A 22,817-nucleotide genomic window follows, 5' to 3' on the forward strand; every position below is an offset into this window, starting at 1 on the left:
CCTATATTAAAAAAATAAACCCTTTCGCTCCATTATTTATATTCTTTCAAGAATAAGTGGAAGGGGGGGGGGGGGTCGGTGTTCATTAGGCGCTTTGTGGCAAAGCACCATACATCTATCTTTTTTTTAAATAGATAATTTATTTAAAATGACTAAACTAATGTTTAAAGGAAAGGGAATTCTTGGAAAACAATTAGTAAAACCAAGGTAAATAATTTCTAGTATATTTCAATAAAATAATCATTATTAATACAAAATGTAGTGTTTTATTTGTATATTTTACCCTAACATCCTATTTAGTTTACAAGTTTGATGTTTAATGAGTTTTAAATACAAAAATGTTATAAATATGTCATTGTTTTTTAGCTTCGTCTATTGTGGACTTGGTTATCCTTGTAATTGATTGAAATCGGTGGTTAAAGATAAAGATATACTCATAAAAGATAATAAAATCATTACAGGGAGGGGGGGGGGGGGGAGGCATTGGACAGTAAAATACACTGGTGACCAAGTTTTTATAAATATTGTCTTTAATTTGTTGGCTTAAATACTTTAGGTATATTTATTAAATTTCGATTGTTTGGATGGTTGAAATTTGCAATTTTTAAAACAATGATTTTAATCTACAGAATTTGCAATTTTTAAAACAATGATTTTAATCTACAGAATTTGCAATTTTTAAAACAATGATTTTAATCTACAGAATTTGCAATTTTTAAAACAATGATTTTAATCTACAGAATTTGCAATTTTTAAAACAATGATTTTAATCTACAGAAGGGGTTATTTTCTTAATCATCCTTGGGGGGTGTATGTAATTTTTTCGTCCATTGTCTTACCATTAAGTTCCCTGACTTCATTATGGCTATACTACTTATAGAAAAGAGTATTCTTGTTAAAATAACAGTTTTCCCTCAATTTGTCTGATGACCAATGAACACTACCATTGTTCTTTAAAGAGAATAAATTGAAAGTAAGGGCAAGGTTAAGGGGAAGCCTGGAGTAATAAACTTTTTATACTAGGAGGGGATTAATGTTTTTTTTTATGCTCAATCGGCACTTTGAGGGTATATAACAAAGATTATAAATGATATTTATTAGTAGCGAAGCTACTCTATAATTCGAAATGTCCGTCCGTCCGTCTGTCTGAGACAAAGTGGGGGAAACGTGATTTTTTCGGCTCCTATTAAAGATAGACAGCTGAAATTTTTAGTGATGACATATGCGCATCTAATCTATACATTGTTTTGTCCATCTGTATGTTAATTGGGGTGCTAGATCGATTCCTAGATTTTTTTGCTTTTAGAATTTTCTCGACTCCTTTTCAAGACAGACAACTGAAATTTTCAGGGATTAAGTAAATTTTCATCCTACATAATTTTACTAAGTTTCATTAAGATTTGTATATTGATTGGGGTACTAGATAGATTCCTAGTTTTTCAAGTTTTCATAATTATCTCAACTCCTGTTCAAGATAAACGGCTGGAATTTTTAGAGATAAATTAAGTCAACTTTCTACACATTTTTATAAAGCTTTTTTTAAGATTTGATAATTGGTTGGGGTGCTAGATCGATTCCTAGTTTTTCAAGTTTTCATGATTTTTTTCGACTCCTGGTCAAGATAAACAGCTGGAATTTTTAGTGATTAATTAAGTCAACATTATACATATTTTCACCAACTTTATTAAAGACTTGCCATTGGTTGGGGTGCTAGATCGATTCCTAGATTTCACGTTTTTCTTCTTAGCTTAACACAGTGAGATCTTTTGCCAAAAAACGGGACATTGAGGGTAGACAAAAGTAAACATCAATAAAAAAGCTTGTATTTGACGAAATGATGTAATTTCTTTTGCTTTAACTCAAAAATAACATAAATTTTGCTCCTGTTAACTTCTAATGTGCATTTGGTAAGTACGTCTGGCGGTTTTGGAGGAGCGAAGCTACCCTATTTTTCAAAAATCTATAAACCTTCATAACTTTAGTTAGGATAGGAATATTTTAACAAAATAAACGTCTATGTAAATATTTCTTCAATGCAAACAATGTTTGTGAACATGAATATAGCGTCAGGTGCAACCAGTTCGAGTCCCGGCATTTTTAGGTAGGTCCAGTTTAAGTAAAATAGGACACTAATAAGGCATGTTTTCTAATGTTTTTTTTTACAGATATAAACAACAATAACATAATTTTCAAAACACTTTTGATTTTGTGTTAATACCTTTATTCTAAGTCTAGCTATCTTCATTTAAAGTTTGTATAAGAATATAAACATAATTGCCTATATTATATTCTCTCTCAAACATATCTTTCTCTCTCTCTCTCAGACGCATATATAATGTTTTTGCAATATTATAATTAATCCCCGAATTTGAATTTCTGCTGAACCAAAACCAGTTAGAAATACAATTTTTTTCAGAACACATGAAATTTAGCAAATTTAATTGCTAAAATAAAAGTATTTATAAGTCATCTTTTTTTAAGGACTCCTTGTTCCCTTAAATGTCCATTAAAACCGCGAGAACGGCAAAAATAGTTAAAAATCACACCTACGGCGGCAAATAACGGCGAAACGGTTGGCCGGAGGCAAATAATGCATAAGTAAAGAAAGTTCCGCCTCAAAAAGTTAGAAAACATTGCAGAGATGACTTTGGGCTCTAAAATGACTCCTTCCCCCTCTATCGGGGGAAAATTTGAAATTAACAAGAACGAAATTGTTCAAACCATGCAATGTAAAATGCTCAATTACTCAAAAACGGACAAGAGGCCCCAGGTTGTGAAAACTGTTTAATACACAATACATGTTTTATATTGATATTATTATTGCAAAACCTGGGGCCTCCTGTCCGTTTTTGTGTAAAATGGAGAAAACTGATTTTTTGGGGTTAAAAATCTTAATATTTTTGGTGAAATTTTCTCACAAAATGTCAATTTACACCACCAAAAAAATATTTTTTTAAAATTTTTCTTTAATTAGACATTGGTACAGGTATCTGAAAAGTACCTCAATCAAAAATTATTTTCATAAGATGAACATAAATGTATTTTTTGATGCTTTGAAAAAATTGTGTAAAAAAATCTGGAAAATCATCAAAACTGAAAAGAAATTTTTCACTACCTTTTTTAAAAATGGCATAAATTCGCCAAAAATGAATATTTTTAAAAAATTTCTTTTCTAGCTGTCTACTTACAGCCATTATTAATTCCTAGGATAGATAAAAGTCGATTTTAAATTTTTTGGATGTCCCGAATTTTTTCAAAAGATCCCACTGTGCTTAATGCTTCAAAAGATATTATACATTTTTAAAAGGTTTTGTGTTTTATTTCATTTATGTCCTTTTAACATACTCAAAAGATTATTTTTTCCTGATGTCTATCAATAAATTTGAGCTTCGCTACTTGTGGATGTTGTCATCCTTGTTATAATACGACTACTCTACTTAACGATATAATTGTCCTTGTTGTTTAAGATTGAAATCTCAAGTTCGGTGTTTAACTAACGGAGATCCCAAATCTGATTACGATGTCATCATTGTTGGCGGAGGTAAGTATCAGTATGGCTTCCAAAACAATTAATTTCCGCTGGATTAGAACCAGTTCTCAGCCATTCTGAAAATTATGTATAGCATCGTATTAGCCTCGGGTATAACAAAATTGGTTTTAATCTTATAATATTTCATTTTGATGTCCGTGGAAGTCTTTCTATAATACGATGCGAGAAATAACAATTCCAGTATGGCTTCCAACCCAATTAATATCCGCTGGATTAAAACCAGTTCTCAGCAATTCTAAATAAGCATGTATAGCATAGACAATTTTCCACGAATATCAAAATAAAAATCATAAGATAAATGCCAGTTTTCAGAAATTGAGCACCTCGGTCTAATAAAACTGGTTTTAATCTTTTAATATTTTCATTTTATTATCCGTGAAAGCTGTCTATAATACGATGCGATATTGGTTGGGCAGCTACTCTATAAATAAGGTTTGTCCAACAGTTTGAAAACACTCGAATCTTAGGCTTTTCAAGTTCACTTAAAATAAATTCTGTATCCAAATTTACATTTTATAGTGGGGTCAAACGTCCTGATTGGTCAAGTAGTTTTGACGCTATGGCCGTTTTAAAAAAGTCCCTAGATATGTGGCGCACCCTGTATATGATGTTATAACTCAATTTGATCGCCATTAGCCAAAATGAAGAAGATTTTATATTTTATTTATAAATTATTTTTTATTTAAGAGCTTTGCTATTTATGTATTGTGTTTTGTCATCCTTGTTTTATTAGAAATTTTACTAAGTACTCCTGTCATAGTTATGTCATGGGTCATGTTATTATTCTTGTTTATCTAGGACATAATGTTCTGGTAACTAGTGTATACCTAAATATTACTAGACTAAGCACTTATGTCATGGTTATGTCATGGTCATGTTATTATTCTTGTTTGTCTAGGACGTAATGGCCTGGTAGTTAGTGCATACCAGAGTAATACTAGACTAAGTACTCCTGTCATGGTTATGTCATGGGTCATGTTATTAATCTTTTTTTTGTCTAGGACATAATGGTCTGGTAGCTAGTGCATACCAGAGTAATACTAGACTAAGTACTCCTGTCATGGTTATGTAATGGGTCATAATATTATTCTTGTTTGTCTAGGACATACTGTTCTGGTAACTAGTGTATACCTAAATGATACTAGAATAAGCACTTATGTCATGGTTATGTCATGGTCATGTTATTATTCTTGTTTGTCTAGGACGTAATGGTCTGGTAGTTAGTGCATACCAGAGTAATACTAGACTAAGTACTGCTGTCATGGTTATGTCATGGGTCATGTTATTATTCTTATTTGTCTAGAACATAATGGTCTGGTAGCCAGTGTATATCTGAGTAATACTAGACTAAGTACTTCTGTCATGGTTATGTTGTTATTCTTGTTTGTCTAGGGCATAATAGTCTGGTAGCTAGTGTATACCTTAGTAATACTAGACTAAGTACTGCTGTCATGGTTAAGTCATGGGTCATGTTAATATTCTTGTTTGTCTAGGACATAATGGTCTGGCAGCTAGTGCATATCTGAGTATTACTAGACTAAGTACTCCTGTTATGGTTATGTCATGGTCCATGTTATTATTCTTGTTTGTCTAGGACATAATGGTCTGGTAGCTAGTGCATACTTAAGCAAAGCAGGACTAAGTACAGCTGTCCTGGAAAGAAGACATGTTATAGGTAAGTCTTAAAATTATCAATAATAGGATTTGCTATTTGCAATAAAATAAAACAATCTATTATTGTCGGGAGATTAAAGTAATATATATAGAGTGATAAATAGTATTTGTAACCCTGTTCCTTTCTCAAAGGCCTTGTACCGTCTGTGGGTTGGGTCTTTCAAATCAGCTGAATCTTTCAAAAATGTAAATACAACCGGGTGCTGGCAAAAGAACAAAAAGCAGATTTGAAACTAATGTGAACACAAGGACGCCCAAGGTTTTTACTTTGAATGAGAGGTTCCATACGTTTAAGGGGAGTAATCTAACGAATTTTAAAAAACTTGTGGGATGTAAAATAAGAGATTTCAAAGTCTAAAGGGGTGAACACCCCTTTACCCCTTTTCTTGGACGTCTATGTATGAGCTGCAATGATATTTGCATTCATCCTAATTAAATTCGTTTTGCATTGTCTAAATACTGTTCAATTGTTGAAAAATATTTTGAAAAATATCTACTGATCTCAAAAAACTGACAATAACCCAATTACTTAAAATAAGGACATAGTTAATTTGCCACCACCTGAGAGAGAGCTCAACCCTTTATGGAAAAATAATTGAAAACAACGTAAATACAGGCAAAAAATAAATTTGGGAACATCTGCAATATATTAGTTCTACATTTGTCGCTAGATGTCACTAAAAACTTGATAATTTTGATTTGCAACAAAGTATTCACATCATTAGGAAAAATGTCTTATTAATCACAAATAACTAGGTTTAAAAATGCAGTATTGTAAATCGGAAAAGATGATTATGAATATAATTGTATAGTCAGGAGCCTAGTTGTGAAAAATTGATAATGGCAGTTTTAAATACTTCACTTAAGTTTAGACAGAAATGGCAATTTTACACATTAATTGTCCCTTTCTTTTTCAAAAAGCAGAAGAAAGCATTAAACAGCTGAAATTAGAAAGCAAAGTTTAATGAAATTATTTTTCGTCTGCAACGCTCTAGGTCTTTGCAATTGGAAATCAAATAGTAAGCTCTTTATACATCTATACTATAAATTTATTGTCGGGAGGGAGGGGACATTGGACTGTAAATTACAATGGTTGTTACCCCAAAGTGTATAACCAAGTTATCTTATTCGTTGACACAAAATGGGTACTCCAGTGTTTAAACTTTTAAACCAATTATTTAATCTATAAAAATGATTTTGTATCAATTTATTGTCCTTAAAATTTCTGAACATCGACATTAACATACAGTAAAACAACACATTTAGTTTCAATAATGATTATTTTTTATTGAACAAATTTGTTTTTTGAACAAATTTAATAAGTATAGATGGCCCCTTTTTGAGGGACCTTTTAAGTCTGCTGGCAAACTGCTTTCTGCCCTTTTGTAGCGTTTAGGCTTTGTTAATATTTACCACGTTATTGGCTGAAATTCAAAGGCCCAATTGAAAGTCGGCACAGGGTCCACGGGGTGGGGATATACAGTCATTTATCCCCTTCCCCCTCTATTGATTTACTCCAATGTTTCTTGAGATGAAATAAACCCTCTCTCTCTTGATGTTAGTAAGTTTTGGTATAAATAATAAATATTGTATAATGGAATACCACTCACAAGCTGTCAATCAAACTTTTAACAATATCTGTTTCATTTCAATAGGACCATTCCATCACATTTAGATATTTTAGAATCTTAAATCTGGGAGGGAAGGGACATTGGGCTGTTTATTACTCTGGCTCCCAAAGTTTTATAATAACCTTTTCATATTTGTTTGCTTAACAACTTTGGGGACTTTCATTGAATTTCATTGGTTGGTTCATTAAGTTGAGTGTTTTTTTGTGGATAAAAATTAGGAAATAAGAATTTTTTTCTTTTTTAGACATTCAATGGGAAATTGTTTCATTTGGTTTTCATTGAAATACATTTTGACAACTTCTCTACAGTACACTGTTAAAAAAACTATTCCCTGATATTAAACTTTTATGACAAGTTCTCCCCTTGTCTTTAGGTAAGGGTGCTGTAGGTCAGGAAAATAGCCTAAAACCACCCATAAGACATAATTTTAATATTTATTACGGTGTAATGTAACAGTTCAAATTTACTTTACATAATAATTATATACTTTAATACATAAATTTTTTTTAAATTGTACTTTAATTTTGGATATACATATTTTTAGGTGGAGCCGCGGTTACAGAAGAGATTGTGCCAGGCAAAATATACTTTTACATAGTTGGTTAAATTTTTCTTAAGGCTTAACCACAGAAAAGTTTGCAGATATTAGCCCCTCCCCCACCCTTAAAAAGATAATCAAATAAACATAGTCATAAAATAAAAAAAAAATAAAAAAACAATAAAGGCATGGTCTTTTAAAATATCAAGCTAAAAACAGATGCCGAAGTAAAGTAATATTAAGCCTGAAAGAGATAAAAAAAACAAAGAAATAAGAAAGAAAGAAAAGAGATATAGAGAGAGAAAAAGAGTACTTTGTGTTAAAGAAAATTAGAGTGTTTTTTCCGAAAACCCAGAAATAAGTGATAACCAACAAGCGAAATAAATCTAAAATAATATTTGGGGGGCAAATGTAATGGACATCTGAAATTACTTATAGGTTTCGTGATTTTTTCAAATTAACTTTATTGTTGGATAATCTACCGGAATCTCCCTACAAAATAACCTAACAAATTCTAATACTACTACGTACTACTAATGAAGTAATTTTAAAGGTTATATGTGACAAAGGTAAAGAAAAATTGAGTATAAACCATGTAAAAATGCTATTTGACTATAGGCTACAAATTCTCGAGAGCCTCCTATGTGCTAAGTCTTCTTAGACCCCAGATTTTTCAAGATCTAAAGTTGAAAGAACATGGGTTGAAGGTAAATTTATTCCTAATGGTCTATCAGTTGTTCTGTAAGGGTGAAGTGTTAAAAAAAGACACCTTTTTCCCAAATCAATTGCGCTTTTAAATAATTAAAGGTTTTAAATTGAAAGAGCGTTGTTTTTCTAAAATTAGGGTCGGTCCGTACGTCCGTCCGTCACAGATGGAAAGCTTTTTTCGTTAATTTAGGCATGTTAGAATTGTCATATGGATTTCAAACTTTGCATGGTGATTCCGTTAGTAGTTAGGTACGATTTAGAAAGCGTAGCAACTCTATAATCATTACCAGAATGTCCGTACGTCCATTTTAAACATGTTGATTTTTCTACTTTTTTAACAACACACTTTTTTGTGATCTAATCATCCGATTGATCTGATTTTTAGTATATTGATTCCTGGAACAACAAAGAATAATGTTATAAGCGAAACAACTCTATAATCAAGTTCTAAAAATGTAAGTATGTCCATAAACATTATCCTGTATCAAGCAGTTTTTCAAGAAATTTACTTACAATTCTGCTTCGACTCTTATATATTTATATTCTGATTATTCAGTTCTGACACTATACAAGTGTTAATGTTCGTTTGTCCTACCGTTTCAGAGCTTCGCTTATATGAATGTTGTCATCCTTGTTTTGTTGAAAATTTATAGTCACAAAGATTCGAAGATTCGATAAAGTCCTTTGTAATGTCATGTCCGTTTGTGTGCTCTCCTTATCCTTCTCTTCATTTCTTTTAGACTAAATTATTTCCATTAGTCTACAAAAAAAACCAATATTTTTACATCAAATTGTTGATCACTGATCAAAACTTTCCCAAAAAGTCTATAAAACCTTAATAAAAATGGGCGTTATCCTTTCTTTTCAATTTTGAAAATTTGAGTACCCCCCCCCCCCCTCCCCCCGACATAGAACAACTATTTTGGATTAGGTTAGGTAATAGGCTAGGAAGCCGAGCGCTGCAGCTAGGCAGGCAAGGGGGCCGAGCGCTGCAGCTAGGCAGGCAAGGGGGCCGAGCGCTGCGGCTAGGCAGGCAAGGGGGCCGAGCACTGCGGCTAGGCAGGCAAGGGGGCCGAGGGCTGCGGCTAGGCAGGCTAGGGAGCGGAGCCCTGCGGCCAGAGTTCATAGTTCTGTCGGGGAGGGGGGAAGGGGGGTACTCAAATTTTCAAAATTGAAAAAAATAATTTCTAAGAGGATATTACCTAAAAATGTATTATATTTTCCAGTATGACTTCGAAACCGATTAATATCTGCTGGATAAGAATCGTTTCTCAGCCATACTAAAAAATCATGTATTGTTTCGTATTAAGGCTGGTTTTCTAATGATATAAAAATAAAAATCATAATATTTATGCCACTTTTGTTAGCTCCGAAGGTCCTAATTTTTTATTTTAATATCCACGGAAAGCTGTCTATAATATGATGCGAAAAAAACAATTCTATATTTTTTCATGTTTTACTAAGTTTGTCAGTAAGCGTTCTAATATAGGATGTTAACATCTTTGTACTTTTGGTATATCAATCGAAGTAAGCACTCTTTAAGTAATTAAAAATTATTTTGTATTAAAATCCTAGGTGTACCTGAGAGACCCAAGTTCCTACACTCCCATTAGAAAAGATTTGAGAAAGGAGGGTGGCCCTAGATCTCTGACTCTTGGTTAGTTTTACTTTTTTTTAATAGCTAGTTTGAAACATGGGAGGTAAAAAAATAGCCTAGAACCGCGTGACATATATGAAACTTTTCAGAAAATCACAACTTATTTGAACCGTGATCTTAAGCCTCAGGAAATACCTTACTACTTTGTAGTATAGGATTACCAGCAAAGCTACTCGACATTTCTACATGGCCTTCTGTCCATTGTACTGTACGAGTAATTGTAATGAGCAACTAAAATTTACTTCACTTTATTGGCATTCATTTATAATGTAATAGTTGAGGTGGTACTTGTAATAGGAAAATCTGACTCTTATAATAGATTAAGGAAAAAGAACAATAAACCTCAGTACAGAAATTCTAATTATGCAAATAATTTAGGAATGTGTGGAAAGAAGAATCATGAAGAAATCTCTAAATTTTCTCCTAAGGATGCTGAGAGTTATGTCAAATATGAACATGAACTTGAGAAGTTTGTTGAAGCTGTTGATCCTTTGCTAGGTAGGTCTGTCCATCTGTCTGTCTATCTGTCCATCTGTCTGTCATTATATATTCGCCAAGGATGCTGAAATTTATGTCAAATATGAACATAAACTTGAGCATCTTGGGGCTAAAAAACCTGGTTTAAATCTTATAATTATACATTTTATATCCTCGGAATCTGTAAGAAATAACTATAAGTTTATTTATTTTGTGTTTTTTTAGACCATGCCCCAATTAACATGAATGAACTAGCCGAAGCCTCCTTGTTTCAAAAGATGGCAATACTCAGGAAAAATTGGCATCTTGTAAAGGTATTGTTAGATTAATTCTTATAATCGGATGGAGTTGGATATAGCTGAGTTGATGTCCAGTTGATTTTCCTGACCAAATAGCTTCTCTCTATAAATCACATTCATTATTTTTTTTGAGACTTTTACAACTAAAAGATTTTTAAAAAATTTTGGTGTACAATTAAAAACACCTTAGGACGGACTTGATGAGTTATAGAAAATATAGAGTAATAAATTAAAGTAAAAGTAAGATCTTATGGCATAAATATTCTTTTTTAATAAAAGAAATATTGTTTTTAGGCTGGTAAAATAGTGGGACCAGTAGCAAACAGTTTTTATGAACTCATGACAGCTCCTACCACCAAGGTATGTATCTTTTATTTCATTATGGCTTCTAAACCAATTCATATCCACTGGATTAGAACAGGTTTTCTGCATAACTAAAAATCATGTATAGCATCGTAATACCAACAAATTTCTTTATGAAGATTAATACCAGTTTTATTAGAGTAGGCATTGGGCCCCTAGGGGCAGACAACTAGTTTTAACCTTATATATTTCATTTTCATATCTGTAGAAAGCTGTATATAATATGATGCCATAAATATCTTTTTTTAACCTCTTAACATTTATTCCTTTTCATTTTAGGTTTGTCAAGTTTAAGAAATAGTTAGCTTCAAAGAATTAGAAATTAGCATTATTTTTTTTATAAAAAATCAAATCATGGGTTCATAAAAAAACATAAAAACCTAATAGTTTTACATTGAGAGTAAAACAACAGTATAATTTGATTCATTAGAAAACAAATATTGCAATGAAATCTTTTTGAACATGTGATTTATTTAGATTTTAGACAAATGGTTTGAATCGGAGCCTCTGAAGGCAACGCTGGCTACCGATTCCTGTATAGGAGCAATGATCAGGTACTATAGTTAATTTCCGTAATAATTATAAATGGTTTCAATCCAAGCCTCTGAAGGCGACTCTGGCTACTGACTCCTGTATCGGAGCTATGATCAGGTACACTAGTTAACCTCTGTAATCCTTATAAATGGTTTGAATCAGAACCTCTGAAGGCGACTCTGACAACTGACTCCTGTATAGGAGCCATGATCAGGTACACTAGTTAGTTAACCTCTGTATTCCTTATGAATACAGAATAAGTAATAGAATCTCTGTTTGTCTGTAAATAGTTTGAATTGATGCCTCTGAAGGTGACTTGTGCATAGGAGCTATGATCAGGTGGACTTTTTAATCTTTGTAATCCTCATGAATTGCAACTCCTGTATGTGAGCTATGATCAGGTACCCTAGTTGACCTCCGTAATCCTTATAAATGGTTTGAATCAGAGCCTCTGAAGGCGACTCTGGCTACTGACTCCTGTATCGGATCTATGATCAGGTACTCTAGTTAACCTCAGTAATCCATATAAATGGGTTGAATCAGAGTCTCTTAAGGCGACTTTAGCTACTGACTCCTGTATAGGAGCTATGATCAGATACACTAGTTAACCTCCTTAATCCTTATAAATGTTTTGAGTCAGAGCCTCTAAAGGCAATGCTGGCTACTGACTCATGAATCGGCGCTATATTTAGGTAAATTAGTTAACCTCTCTAATGCTTATAAATGGTTTGAATCAGAGCCTCTGAAGGCAACTCTAGCTACCGATTCCTGTATAGGAGCTATGATCAGGTACACAGTTAACCTCGGTAATCCTTATAAATGTTTCGAGTCAGAGCCCCTGAAGGCAATGCTGGCTACTGACTTATGAATCGGCGCTATATTCAGGTACACTAGTTAACAGCTCCATAATCCATATAAATGGGTTGAATCAGAGCCTCTGAAGGCCACGCTGGCTACTGACTCCTGTATAGGAGCTATGATTAGGTACTCTAGTTAACCTCCATAATCCTTATAAATGGTTAAAGTCAGAGCCTCTGAAATCGACTCTAGCTACTGACTCCAGTATAGGAGCTATGATCAGGTATACCAGTTAACCTCTGTAATCCGTGTAAATAAGTAACAGGATCTCTCTCCTTCTATAATGGTTTAAATTCAAGCCTTTGAAGGTGATGCTGGCAACTGATTCCTTTGTTGGAGCTATGATCAGGTAACCTAATTAAGCTCCATAATCTCAAGAATGGAGGATATTTTCCAAGGAAGTTTTCTAAGGAGACTGTAAATCATACTGGGACTAAACTAAGTTTATTAGTGTACATGATAATCTGGTGTGAGATCCAATTAATAATAATCCATTGTTTCAGTCCTGACACTCCTGGATCTGGATACGTACTGCTGCATCACGTCATGGGTGAGCTGGAGGGAATCCGTGGTGCCTGGGGGTATCCAGAGGGGGGCATGGGTGCTGTCTCTAGGAACATTTTTTATATATTTAATAATTATAGGACAATGTACGATAAATTAATGTATATCCACAATGATGAGAAAAAAATTACCCCTTCTTTAGATTAAAATTATTGGTTGAAAAGTGTGAACAATACTATTGTAAACAAAATTAGAAGTTGGAATAAACAAAGGGCGGCATGGGTATTTGATAAGAAGGGAGGGAATGAACTTTATATTGCAACACTGCAAGTTTGAAACCAACAAATTAAAATTCAATAAAAGTACCCAAAATTTTATAAAAAAGTTTTCTTATTTGTTTGCTTAAAACATTGGGTACTTTTATTGATTTTCAATTAAATGGTTTTAAACTAGTAATGTTCAACCAATGATTTGAATCTACTATTAAACGTTTGAATTTTTTTTTGTTTTTATTGATTGTCAAACGCTTTTCCTGAGTTAAAGGTGCATTAATTATCTAAAAAAATTTAAATATTTCCTATGCTATAGAACTTTAATATTATTTCTCGTATTCATTCGAATCCGGTGGATAGGAACCGGTTCTCATCCATACGAAAAAACTATGTCTAGCATCGTATTATATCCAGCTTTCTACGAATATAAAAATGTACAATTAAAAGATTAAAACTAGTTTTTTTAGCCCCGAGGTGCCGGAGGCACCGGCTAAAAAAACTGGTTTTAATCTTTTAATTGTACATTCCATATCCGCGGAAAGCCGTTTATAATACGATGCGAGAAATAACTATTCCAATATGGCTTCAAAATCAGTTGATATCTTCTATTTAGATTTGAAAGGCTTTCAGTCATACAGACAATTTTCTAGGAATATTAAATAAAATCATTAAAAAAAATGTATGAAATGTAGAGCCATAGCTAACTCTGCCCTTGCTGAAGGAGCCCATATCTTTACTAACAAGGAGGTAAGAATATTAGGATATCTTACAAACCACTGGACCGCAATGGTTCTTTTGTACATTGAAGTTTCTCATAGTTAATTCTGCACTTGCTGAAGGAGCCCACATCTTTACTAACAAGGAGGTAAGAATATTAAAATATATTACAAACCACTGGAACGCAATGGTTCTTCGGTACATTGAAGTTTCACATAGCTAATTCTGCACTTGCTGAAGGAGCCCACATCTTTACTAACAAGGAGGTAAGAATATTAAAATATCTTACAAACCATTGGACCGTAATGGTTCTTCTGTACATTGAAGTTTCTCATAGCTAACTCTGCACTTGCTGAAGGAGCCCACATCTTTACTAACAAGGAGGTAAGAATATTAAAATATCTTACAACCCACTGGACCATAATGGTTTTTCTGTACATTGAAGTTTCTCATAGCTAACTCTGAACTAGCTGAAGGAGCCCACATATTTACTAACAAGGAGGTAAGAATATTAAAATATATTACAAACCACTGGACCTTAATGGTTCTTCTGTACATTGAAGTTTCTCATAGCTAACTCTGCACTTGCTGAAGGAGCCCACATCTTTATGAACAAAGAGGTAAGAATATTAAGATAACTTACAAACCACTGGACCTTAATGGTTCTTCTGTACATTGAAGTTTCTCATAGCTAAATCTGCACTGGCTGAAGGAGCCCACATCTTTACTAACAAGGAGGTAAGTATATTATACAGATGACTTTTTGTCTGTCTATAACATAATATATCAATAACCATAAGACTGATATGGTTCTCCTTTATAATGAAGCTTCTTGTAGGTCCCGGGAAATTTTTATCTATATGTTTTAAGGAAGGTTAATGGTTCAGTGGTTACCGAGATCTTAAGGGACGGACAGACGGACGGACAGACATCATTCTACTTTGTATTATAGATATGCCAAAGAAGAAATAAGATATTTAAAATTTTTATATAAAAACCCTTAAAATAGGTCTAGTTTAAACACAAAATGATTCTTTTTAGTCGCGAAGCTACTCCATTTTAAAATTTGTCAGTCCATCTGTTCGTCCGTCAGTCATTTCGCAACGCTACAGGGAAAATGCTATTGAATAAATTTTTTAGTGAAGATTCCCATGACGTATGCGCATCTAATCCATACATTGTTTTGTCCGTAGGTCATGCTTCAAATTATATTTTTAGAGGTTTCGTGATCTTTTTTAAATTTTTGTATATTAGTTCTCTTTATCTTTTGTTATGAAATGTGAACATCTGATTTGAAAATCACTTTGTCCACTTATTCATTCCATAATTTTCTTATGCTTTTCTAATTATGGATGTTGTCATTCTTCTTTTTGATATATTTTAGATTGTATTAAAGGGTATTGTGATCTGTTTATCTAGCTATCATTTCTGGTTTCAGGAGAACTCTTTCAAAATGTTAGGAATATACATATTCTTATGTAAAAGGCAATGAATATATCTTTCTGAAGATTGCAAAAAGCTTTAAGTTGAAAAGTTGAATCTTTGAGTAAAGGAAAAAAAATGACGTATTAAACGTTGTTTTATCACATATTTAAATCAAATTTTAAAAAAATACTTTATTTAGCAATATATCCTAATATAAAAGTAACAGGATGCCTGTGATTTTGTCTGTCTGTGTGTCTGTTCTTACTGAAGAATCTTGCTAACCGCTGAACTAATATGGTTCTCATTTACATTGTATCTTCTCATAGTTCCTGGGAAGGTTTATAATAATATTAGTGAAGGGTACAGCCACCCTCCCAACATAAATCACCCAGAAAGTTTTGGAGTTGTTTACTTTTTCCTTTTAAAACTAAAATTAAAAATGGGAGAAAGCGACATCTCCTCATCTCCCAACCTTCTGTGTTTTTATTAATTAAAACAATCGCATAACAATAAAGTAAGAAAGCAAGATTTAATGAAATTCTTTCTCGTCTGCTTGCAAAAAGTTCTTCAAGATGGGAGCCAGGTAAATGTCTGGAATTTACACCTATACTATTAAATTTATTGGCATAACCCTAGAAATTGAATTTAGAAGATAGTTTTGAACTGTTGAAATCTGTATTTGGGTGTAGGGATCTAAAGGGATACGGCAATGGCCGATAAATTGATGTACATATATTCCCAATGATGATATACAACATTATCCCTTCTGTAGATTACAATTAGTGATTAAAACATTTGGACACTCAACTCAATAAACCAACCAATAAAATTCAATAAAAGTCTTCAAAGTTGTTGAGCCAATGAATAAGAGAACGTTATTATAAAACTTTGGGGACTAGTGCAGTATTATAAATAGCCGAATGAACCCTCCCTCTCTGATTTGTGTGTAGCTGTGTGAGGTTACCTGGTGGCTTATTTCCTTTCCAAAATCTCCCTATTATGTACTTTTTGTACTGTATCTCAGTGTGCGGATGTCAATGCTTTTTCAATCCTTTATTACCACCCTTGGACGTCTATGACTAAGTGGGAACAATTTTTGCATAGACTCTACAAGGATTAAAACTAGTGTAGCTCATAATTATGAAACAAATGACAGATGTGCAAAGTTCTAATCCATATCTTTCCTAATAATGGAACAATAATGTAAGGAACATTTTTTTTCCTTTTAAGAGAAATATCATTTAGTGATACACAGATTGATGCTTTGTAAAATAGCTTCTCTAAAGATTATGAAGAAAAAACAGCAAGCTGTATTTACAAAACTATCTAAAGAGTAAATTGATCAGATTGCAACTAAATCTACCTGAATGTCTATTCCTGGTTAGTCTAAAGTCTAGACATAACATTAATCATAATATCATATATATACATGTATCAGTAAGGACATTATGTTGATAAGAGTATAGTTAAGCCTAGTTTGTTTAGTCTTAACACAACATTAATTATTAAGCCTCTTTATTTGTGGCTTCTTGATCTTCAAATAATAAAGTTTCTGGGTGCATGTATTTGTATTTCTATTAAGACCTTGCTAAAAACAGAGCTGATAGAGCTTGATAGCCAAGCTTTGTGCTGGTCTCAGGCAGGTTTTTAGCTATAGTGTAGCAGGGGAAAAAGGTCAACTACCACATCTAAAACTAAAATTACATATTAAATTTTTTTTTTAGGACTATTGATTCAAGATATACTATGCTAGAAATTGATTCATAAACCCTTGATGCTTATGCTACATCAACTAGTTTCAAAGATATCTTTTGAGTATGATTAAAAGACACCCTAATCAATTCAACTTTCAAGTTCCCAACAATACACACACCGCAATTATTGATCAAATAGTTCACCTGCCATTTCAATTATCAATTTACCATAAGCGAAAAATATTTACAAATTTCTTAGCTGTCTGTCTGTCAGAAGCAATGGATTTATAAAACAAATTAAACTATAGAAATAATTTTCCCTGTTAGTTGTTTCGTTATTATTTGGAAGATGTTAAAACTGGGCTTATAGTAAATTATTATTAAACAATAGAAATTTATTATTTTTATGCTTTGTAGGTATCAGCAATTACTACAAGCCCTACAGGAGGAGCTAGTGGGGTAAAGTTAGCTGATGGTACTCAGCTAACAGCCAAGCTTGTACTATCAAATGCCACGCCTGAAGTTACTTTTAACAGGTATTTCTAAAAAAATAAAAAAGATGTATGTCTTTTTATTCAAAAGATCTTTGAAGTAAAAGTATATTGATAAAAAAATAAGAAAGCTTTTAATTAATTTCCTATTGACCTAAAATAGACAAACAAACTTGCATTTTCCCTCAAATTTCCTAGTTGAGCATATAACTCAAGCCTTTACTTTCAATACAAATTGAAATTTGACATTTGAGTAAATACTATAACCTTAGTAAATACTATTTTAATTAAATAAGTTTGTAACTGATTCTTTTATAAAGATTGATGAAAGAAAGTGCTGATGTGCCAAGTGAATTCAGAACTCATCTTGCTAACATTGATTATAATTCTCCAGGAATTTATTAAATCCTTTAAACTTTCTTTATATCTATGATGTATCTTTCTTACTCTTACTCTAATTCTTATTTGGTTTCAGATTTCTTTTCTACTCTGCTAGTCTGTGAATCGAAAAATCAACCTTGCATTATTCATAATCTCTTTAAATGATTTTACTTAACATTTCCATGTCTAAGATTATGTTTAAAGGATTTAATTTATATCAGTTTGTAAAATCAACGTTGCTATCAACAAGTAAGTACTAGTACATAGATACATATTTTGATTTATAAACTATTGTAAATTTTTAAGTACCCAAGCTACACTGCTATACAATCCTTGCCTGTTTGGTAATATTATCTGTTTCATATAGTAAGTTTTTTTTCGAATTTCCACTGCAATCTACTTTACTTTCTGAAAAATCTAATTTTGTTCTGTATTTCTTTCCTGTTTACATATGCATAGCATAAAGGGATTGCAAAAAAATTAATTTTAATCTGATACAAAAATTGAAAAATGAAAGTTGCTTCATGATCTCTTAAGAGTCATAATTCCTGTTTTAGGTTGCCTAACTTTGAAGCAGATCCTAATGTTGGAGATGGACCTATGCCCCACCACAGGATTCATTCTAAATCACTTTTTAAAAACAGTTTATAATGTCAGTTTCATATAGAAAAGTAGTTGGATGTAAGTGTGCTCCTTAAAAATTTTGAAAATAGCTAAAACACTTAATTCACAATTTAGTCATATTTGGTAATTTAAGCTAATATGAGAGTTTGTCAACCCTCAACAAGAAAAATATTTAAATGCTACATCTACCAAACAAAACAATTCAAATAATGTGCTCTTGAACTCTGAAGCTGCTTATCTTATTGTTAAGTAATATTTTATTAATTGATGATGGAAAAATTTATTTTAATGAAAATGTAGATGTACCATTCATCTGAACTGTGAGAAGAGTGAAATGATTACTGAAGCTTATCAGGTTCATTGATTTATATAACAATCTCTAACAGCCCTAATAGCTGAGGAATTTTTTAAAACAAATAATTACTTATTACTGAAGAATAAAGGGTCATTTTGCATTGTATTGCATCAAAAACTCTACATTTTGATTACCTGTTTGTTAATAAAAAGAAAATAAGGTGACAAAATTTGTAAAACTCCAAATTTTTGATCACACAAAAATGATTACTTTGCTGCTTTAGGATGCTGTAAATGGAACTTATTCTAAGAATCCTATGATTGAGATGACAATTCCATCTTCTCTGGACAATACTCTAGCTCCTCCAGGTAAAACTTTACTTATACTAATACAGTGGCAGAGATTAAACCTCTAAAAAGTAATAAAAATTGGCCAAATTCCTGCTCAAGCAATGACAATGAGAAAATAATATCGAATTTTGAATCTACTCACCTCTTAGGAGTATTGCAGCTTGAAACCTAACTCTTGTGGAGAATGTTTCTTTACATGGAGATTAAAAACGAACAAACTATATCAAGTACTTAAAATCTTGCAGATAGCATCCATAATGTTTAGAGTTTTTGATGGGCCATGTAAAGACTTTTCTAATACAATCCTTGCATTTTTGGCATAAAAAAGAAAGCAAACATTGAGAACTAAACAGAAATGTCAGAGCCATTGATTTAATTCCTAAGAATTCCATGGACCCAGAGTGCTATGATAAATTGTCTTGAACACTTACTGTGGAAAAAAATTAACAATTTTTACTTTCTTTATTCCTATTAAACTATTATTTATAATTTGTAAGGTCACCATGTCTGCTTGATGTTTACCCAGTATGCTCCCTATACTCTCAAGAATGGAACATGGGATGAACAAACTAAGGAAGATTATGCTAACACTGTCTTTGATGCTGTTGAAAAGTATGCCCCAGGATTCAAGTAAGTTAATGTTTTATCACAGTATAGAACCTGTTAATATCCTACAGAAGAAAAGGAATAAGATATAAAGACAAATGCAAAATTCTCTCAATTTTTTGGTAATTATGTTACTATAAAAAATTAAATGACTTGCCTAAATTTAAAATCTCATTAATAATTATGAAAAAGTCTAAAAAAAGAACTGCTTTCAGGGACAGTATTGTTGGAAAAGAAGTGTTGCCACCCCCAGAACTTGAAAGGGTGTTTGGATTAACTGGAGGTAATTTTTACTTTTATTAATTGAAAACTTTTGTGCTTATATGAATTACATTATATGCAATTTAAATAAAGCATTTTGTATAATAGTTCTACAAATTTATTTTTCAAGCATTTATTAACATTTTATTTGCAAATTTTTATTTAACTGTGGGAAAAACATAAATTGACAAGACATGACCATTTAATAATTTCAGGTAATATATTCCATGGTTCCATGTCCCTGGATCAGCTGTACATGACAAGACCAACAACCATGTCTGTAGCACCAACTACTCCTGTCAAGGAAACAATACTTTGCCCAATATCATTATCAAATTATTGAATAAAAACTATATTTAAAAAAACCTATTATGTCTAGTTAGACACAGATATTAAGTACCTCCCAATAAAATTTATCCTCATTTACCGCATTGCTTCAAACACATAAGCAAAACAAATATGGTAGAAATCTCTTTAAAAACTAAAATGTATAGCATTCCAATAATTTATTGCAACTTATCTTGCCTTAATTATGAGATCTTTCATTTTTTTTCTTGCTATGCATTTTATTAGGGCATTAAAACAGTGAATCACAATAAGCTTTGGGTAAGCTTTTTATTTCTATAGTTAGGTTAGGTTAAGTAAGGGTTATGATAACTTAAGCTTTCCACACAGAGGCTTATAATATATATTTCAAAATCTAAAATAAAAGGTAGCGTAGTTTTATGATTCAACCATTGGATTTTACCAGTTATTCAGATATCTTTAATGAAAGTATTGTTACCAATCCTTAGAACCTGTTGATTTGTGGATCAGGAGCCCATCCTGGAGGCGGAGTTATGGGAGCTCCTGGCAGGATTGCTGCTCAGCATGCTGTTCAACTTCTGGGTGCTAAGTGGATGCATTCATAGAAAGATTGATGATTGTAATTCATAATTTCATGTAAAATATATAATAACAACTATTTTTTAGCATTTATTTAATACCTATATTAGCAACAACTTTTACTACACAAAAACTGACAATTTTCAACTTCCTTAGTTAGATTAAAACCTGTGACCTAGATCTGGAGTCATCGGTGCTCATAGCAGAATAGCTGTGTTTTGAAACACAGAAAATGACAATTTATAACAATCACAAAAGATCCCTACCTCTTGGGTAGGTTCAAACCTGAGTCCTGGAGGCGGAGTTATAGAGCTCCTGGCAGAATTGCTGCTCAGCATGCTGTTCAACTTTTTGGTGCCAAGTGGATGCATTCATAGAAAGATTGATGATTGTAATTCATAATTTCATGTAAAATATATAATAACAACTATTTTTTAGCATTTATTTAATACCTTTATTTGTGACAACTTTTACTACACAAAAGCTGATAATTTTGAACTCCCATATGCAGGTTCAAACCTGCTACTATGGTAGTCTTTGGAGCTCCTGGCAGGATTGCTGCTCAGCATGCTGTTCAACTTCTGGGTGCCAAGTGGATGCATTCTTAGATGATGATTTCATTTAATTACATGTAATAATTTTGTAATAATTATCCTTTTTATCCTTTGTTTAATACCTACATATATTTGTGACAACTTATGCTAAACAGAAACTGACAATTTTGAACCCCCATAGGTAGGTTCAAACCTGCTAATTGGGGGTGGAGTTATGGGAGCTCCTGGCAGGATTGCTGCTCAGCATGCTGTACATCTTCTTGGTGCCAAGTGGATGCATTCATAGACTAATAATTGTAATATAATCCTATTCAATTTCATGTAAAAATATTATTTTTAGTATTATTAAATACCTATATTTGTGACAACTTTTACTACACATAAACCTACAATTTTCAAAATTTACAAAAGATCCCTTCTTCTTGGGTTGGTTCGAACCAACTACCTGGATCTGGAGTCATAGGGTCTCCTGGCAGGATAGCTGCTCAGCATGCTGTTCAACGTCTGGGTGCCAAGTTGATGCATTTTTAGAATAATGATTGTAATATTTAATCCTATTCAATTTCATGTAAAAATATTGTTTTTAACAATTATTTAATACCTATATTTGTGACAACTTATGCTACACATAAACTGACAATTTTAAACAAAATGATTGAATTACGTATAAAAATATTGTAATAGCTATTCATTTTAGCATTCATTTTGACAACTTTAAATACACAAAAACTGCAATTTTCAACAATTACAAAAGATCCCTTCCTTTTGGGTAGGTTCAAAACTGTAACCTAGATCTGGAGTTATGGGAGCTCATGGCAGGATAGCTGTTCAACTTCTCGGTGCCAAGTGGATGCATTCATAGATTAATAATTGTAATATATAATCATATTCAATTACATGTAATAATATTGTAATAGCTATTCTTTTTAGCATTCATTTAATACCTATGTTTTTGACAACTTTTAATACACAAAAACTGCAATTTTCAACAATCACAAAAGATCCCTAAATCTTGGGTAGGTTCAAACCTGATTCCTGGAGGCTAAGTTATGGGTGCTCCTGGTAGGATTGCTGCTCAGCATGTTGTACAACTTCTGGGTGCCAAGTTGATGCATTCATAGATTAATTATTGAAATATATAATCATAATAATTTACATGTATAAATATATGTAATAACTATTCATTTTAGCATGTATTTAAATAGCATAAATATTAATGTTTTTTTAAAATCATGACCTGACATACAATTGGATGTACAAGAATAGTTATTTCTCGCATCGTATTATAAACGGCTTTCCGCGGATATAGAATGTACAATTATAAGATTAAAACTAGTTTTTTTAGCCCCGAGGTGCCGGAGGCACCGGCTAAAAAAACTGGTTTAAATCTTATGATTGTACATTTTTATATTCGTAGAAAGCTGGATATAATACGGTGCTAGACATAGTTTTTTCGTATGGATGAGAAC

General features: G+C 32.2%; 1 protein-coding gene across 1 annotated transcript; it reads left to right on the forward strand.

Moving 5' to 3' along the window:
• Positions 1–106: 106 nt before the first annotated feature.
• Positions 107–20,894, forward strand: LOC145323418 (pyridine nucleotide-disulfide oxidoreductase domain-containing protein 2-like). Its single transcript, XM_080165833.1, has 22 exons — positions 107–207; positions 3,468–3,541; positions 5,145–5,225; positions 7,400–7,432; positions 8,012–8,100; positions 9,677–9,758; positions 10,137–10,256; positions 10,461–10,549; positions 10,829–10,894; positions 11,375–11,451; positions 12,793–12,900; positions 13,755–13,812; positions 17,319–17,437; positions 17,713–17,783; positions 17,992–18,022; positions 18,331–18,385; positions 18,696–18,752; positions 18,976–19,060; positions 19,540–19,672; positions 19,864–19,931; positions 20,125–20,211; positions 20,702–20,894. Exons 1-22 carry the CDS (start codon positions 149–151, stop codon positions 20,818–20,820), a joined length of 1,761 nt encoding a protein of 586 aa, XP_080021959.1. The 5' UTR covers positions 107–148; the 3' UTR covers positions 20,821–20,894.
• The last annotated feature ends 1,923 nt before the right edge of the window (positions 20,895–22,817 follow it).

The sequence above is a fragment of the Acartia tonsa genome, chromosome 6 (genome assembly GCF_053477335.1).
Source record: "Acartia tonsa isolate MP-2025a chromosome 6, ASM5347733v1, whole genome shotgun sequence".
Lineage (NCBI taxonomy): Eukaryota > Metazoa > Arthropoda > Copepoda > Calanoida > Acartiidae > Acartia > Acartia tonsa.

Coding starts and splice junctions, on each gene's coding strand:
- LOC145323418 (XM_080165833.1), top strand. CDS start 149: ATGACTAAACTAATGTTTAAAGGAAAGGGAATTCTTGGAAAACAATTA. Junction 3,542..5,144: donor TGTCATCATTGTTGGCGGAG/GTAAGTATCAGT, acceptor TTGTTTGTCTAG/GACATAATGGTCTGGTAGCT. Junction 8,101..9,676: donor TGAAAGAACATGGGTTGAAG/GTAAATTTATTC, acceptor TTAAAATCCTAG/GTGTACCTGAGAGACCCAAG.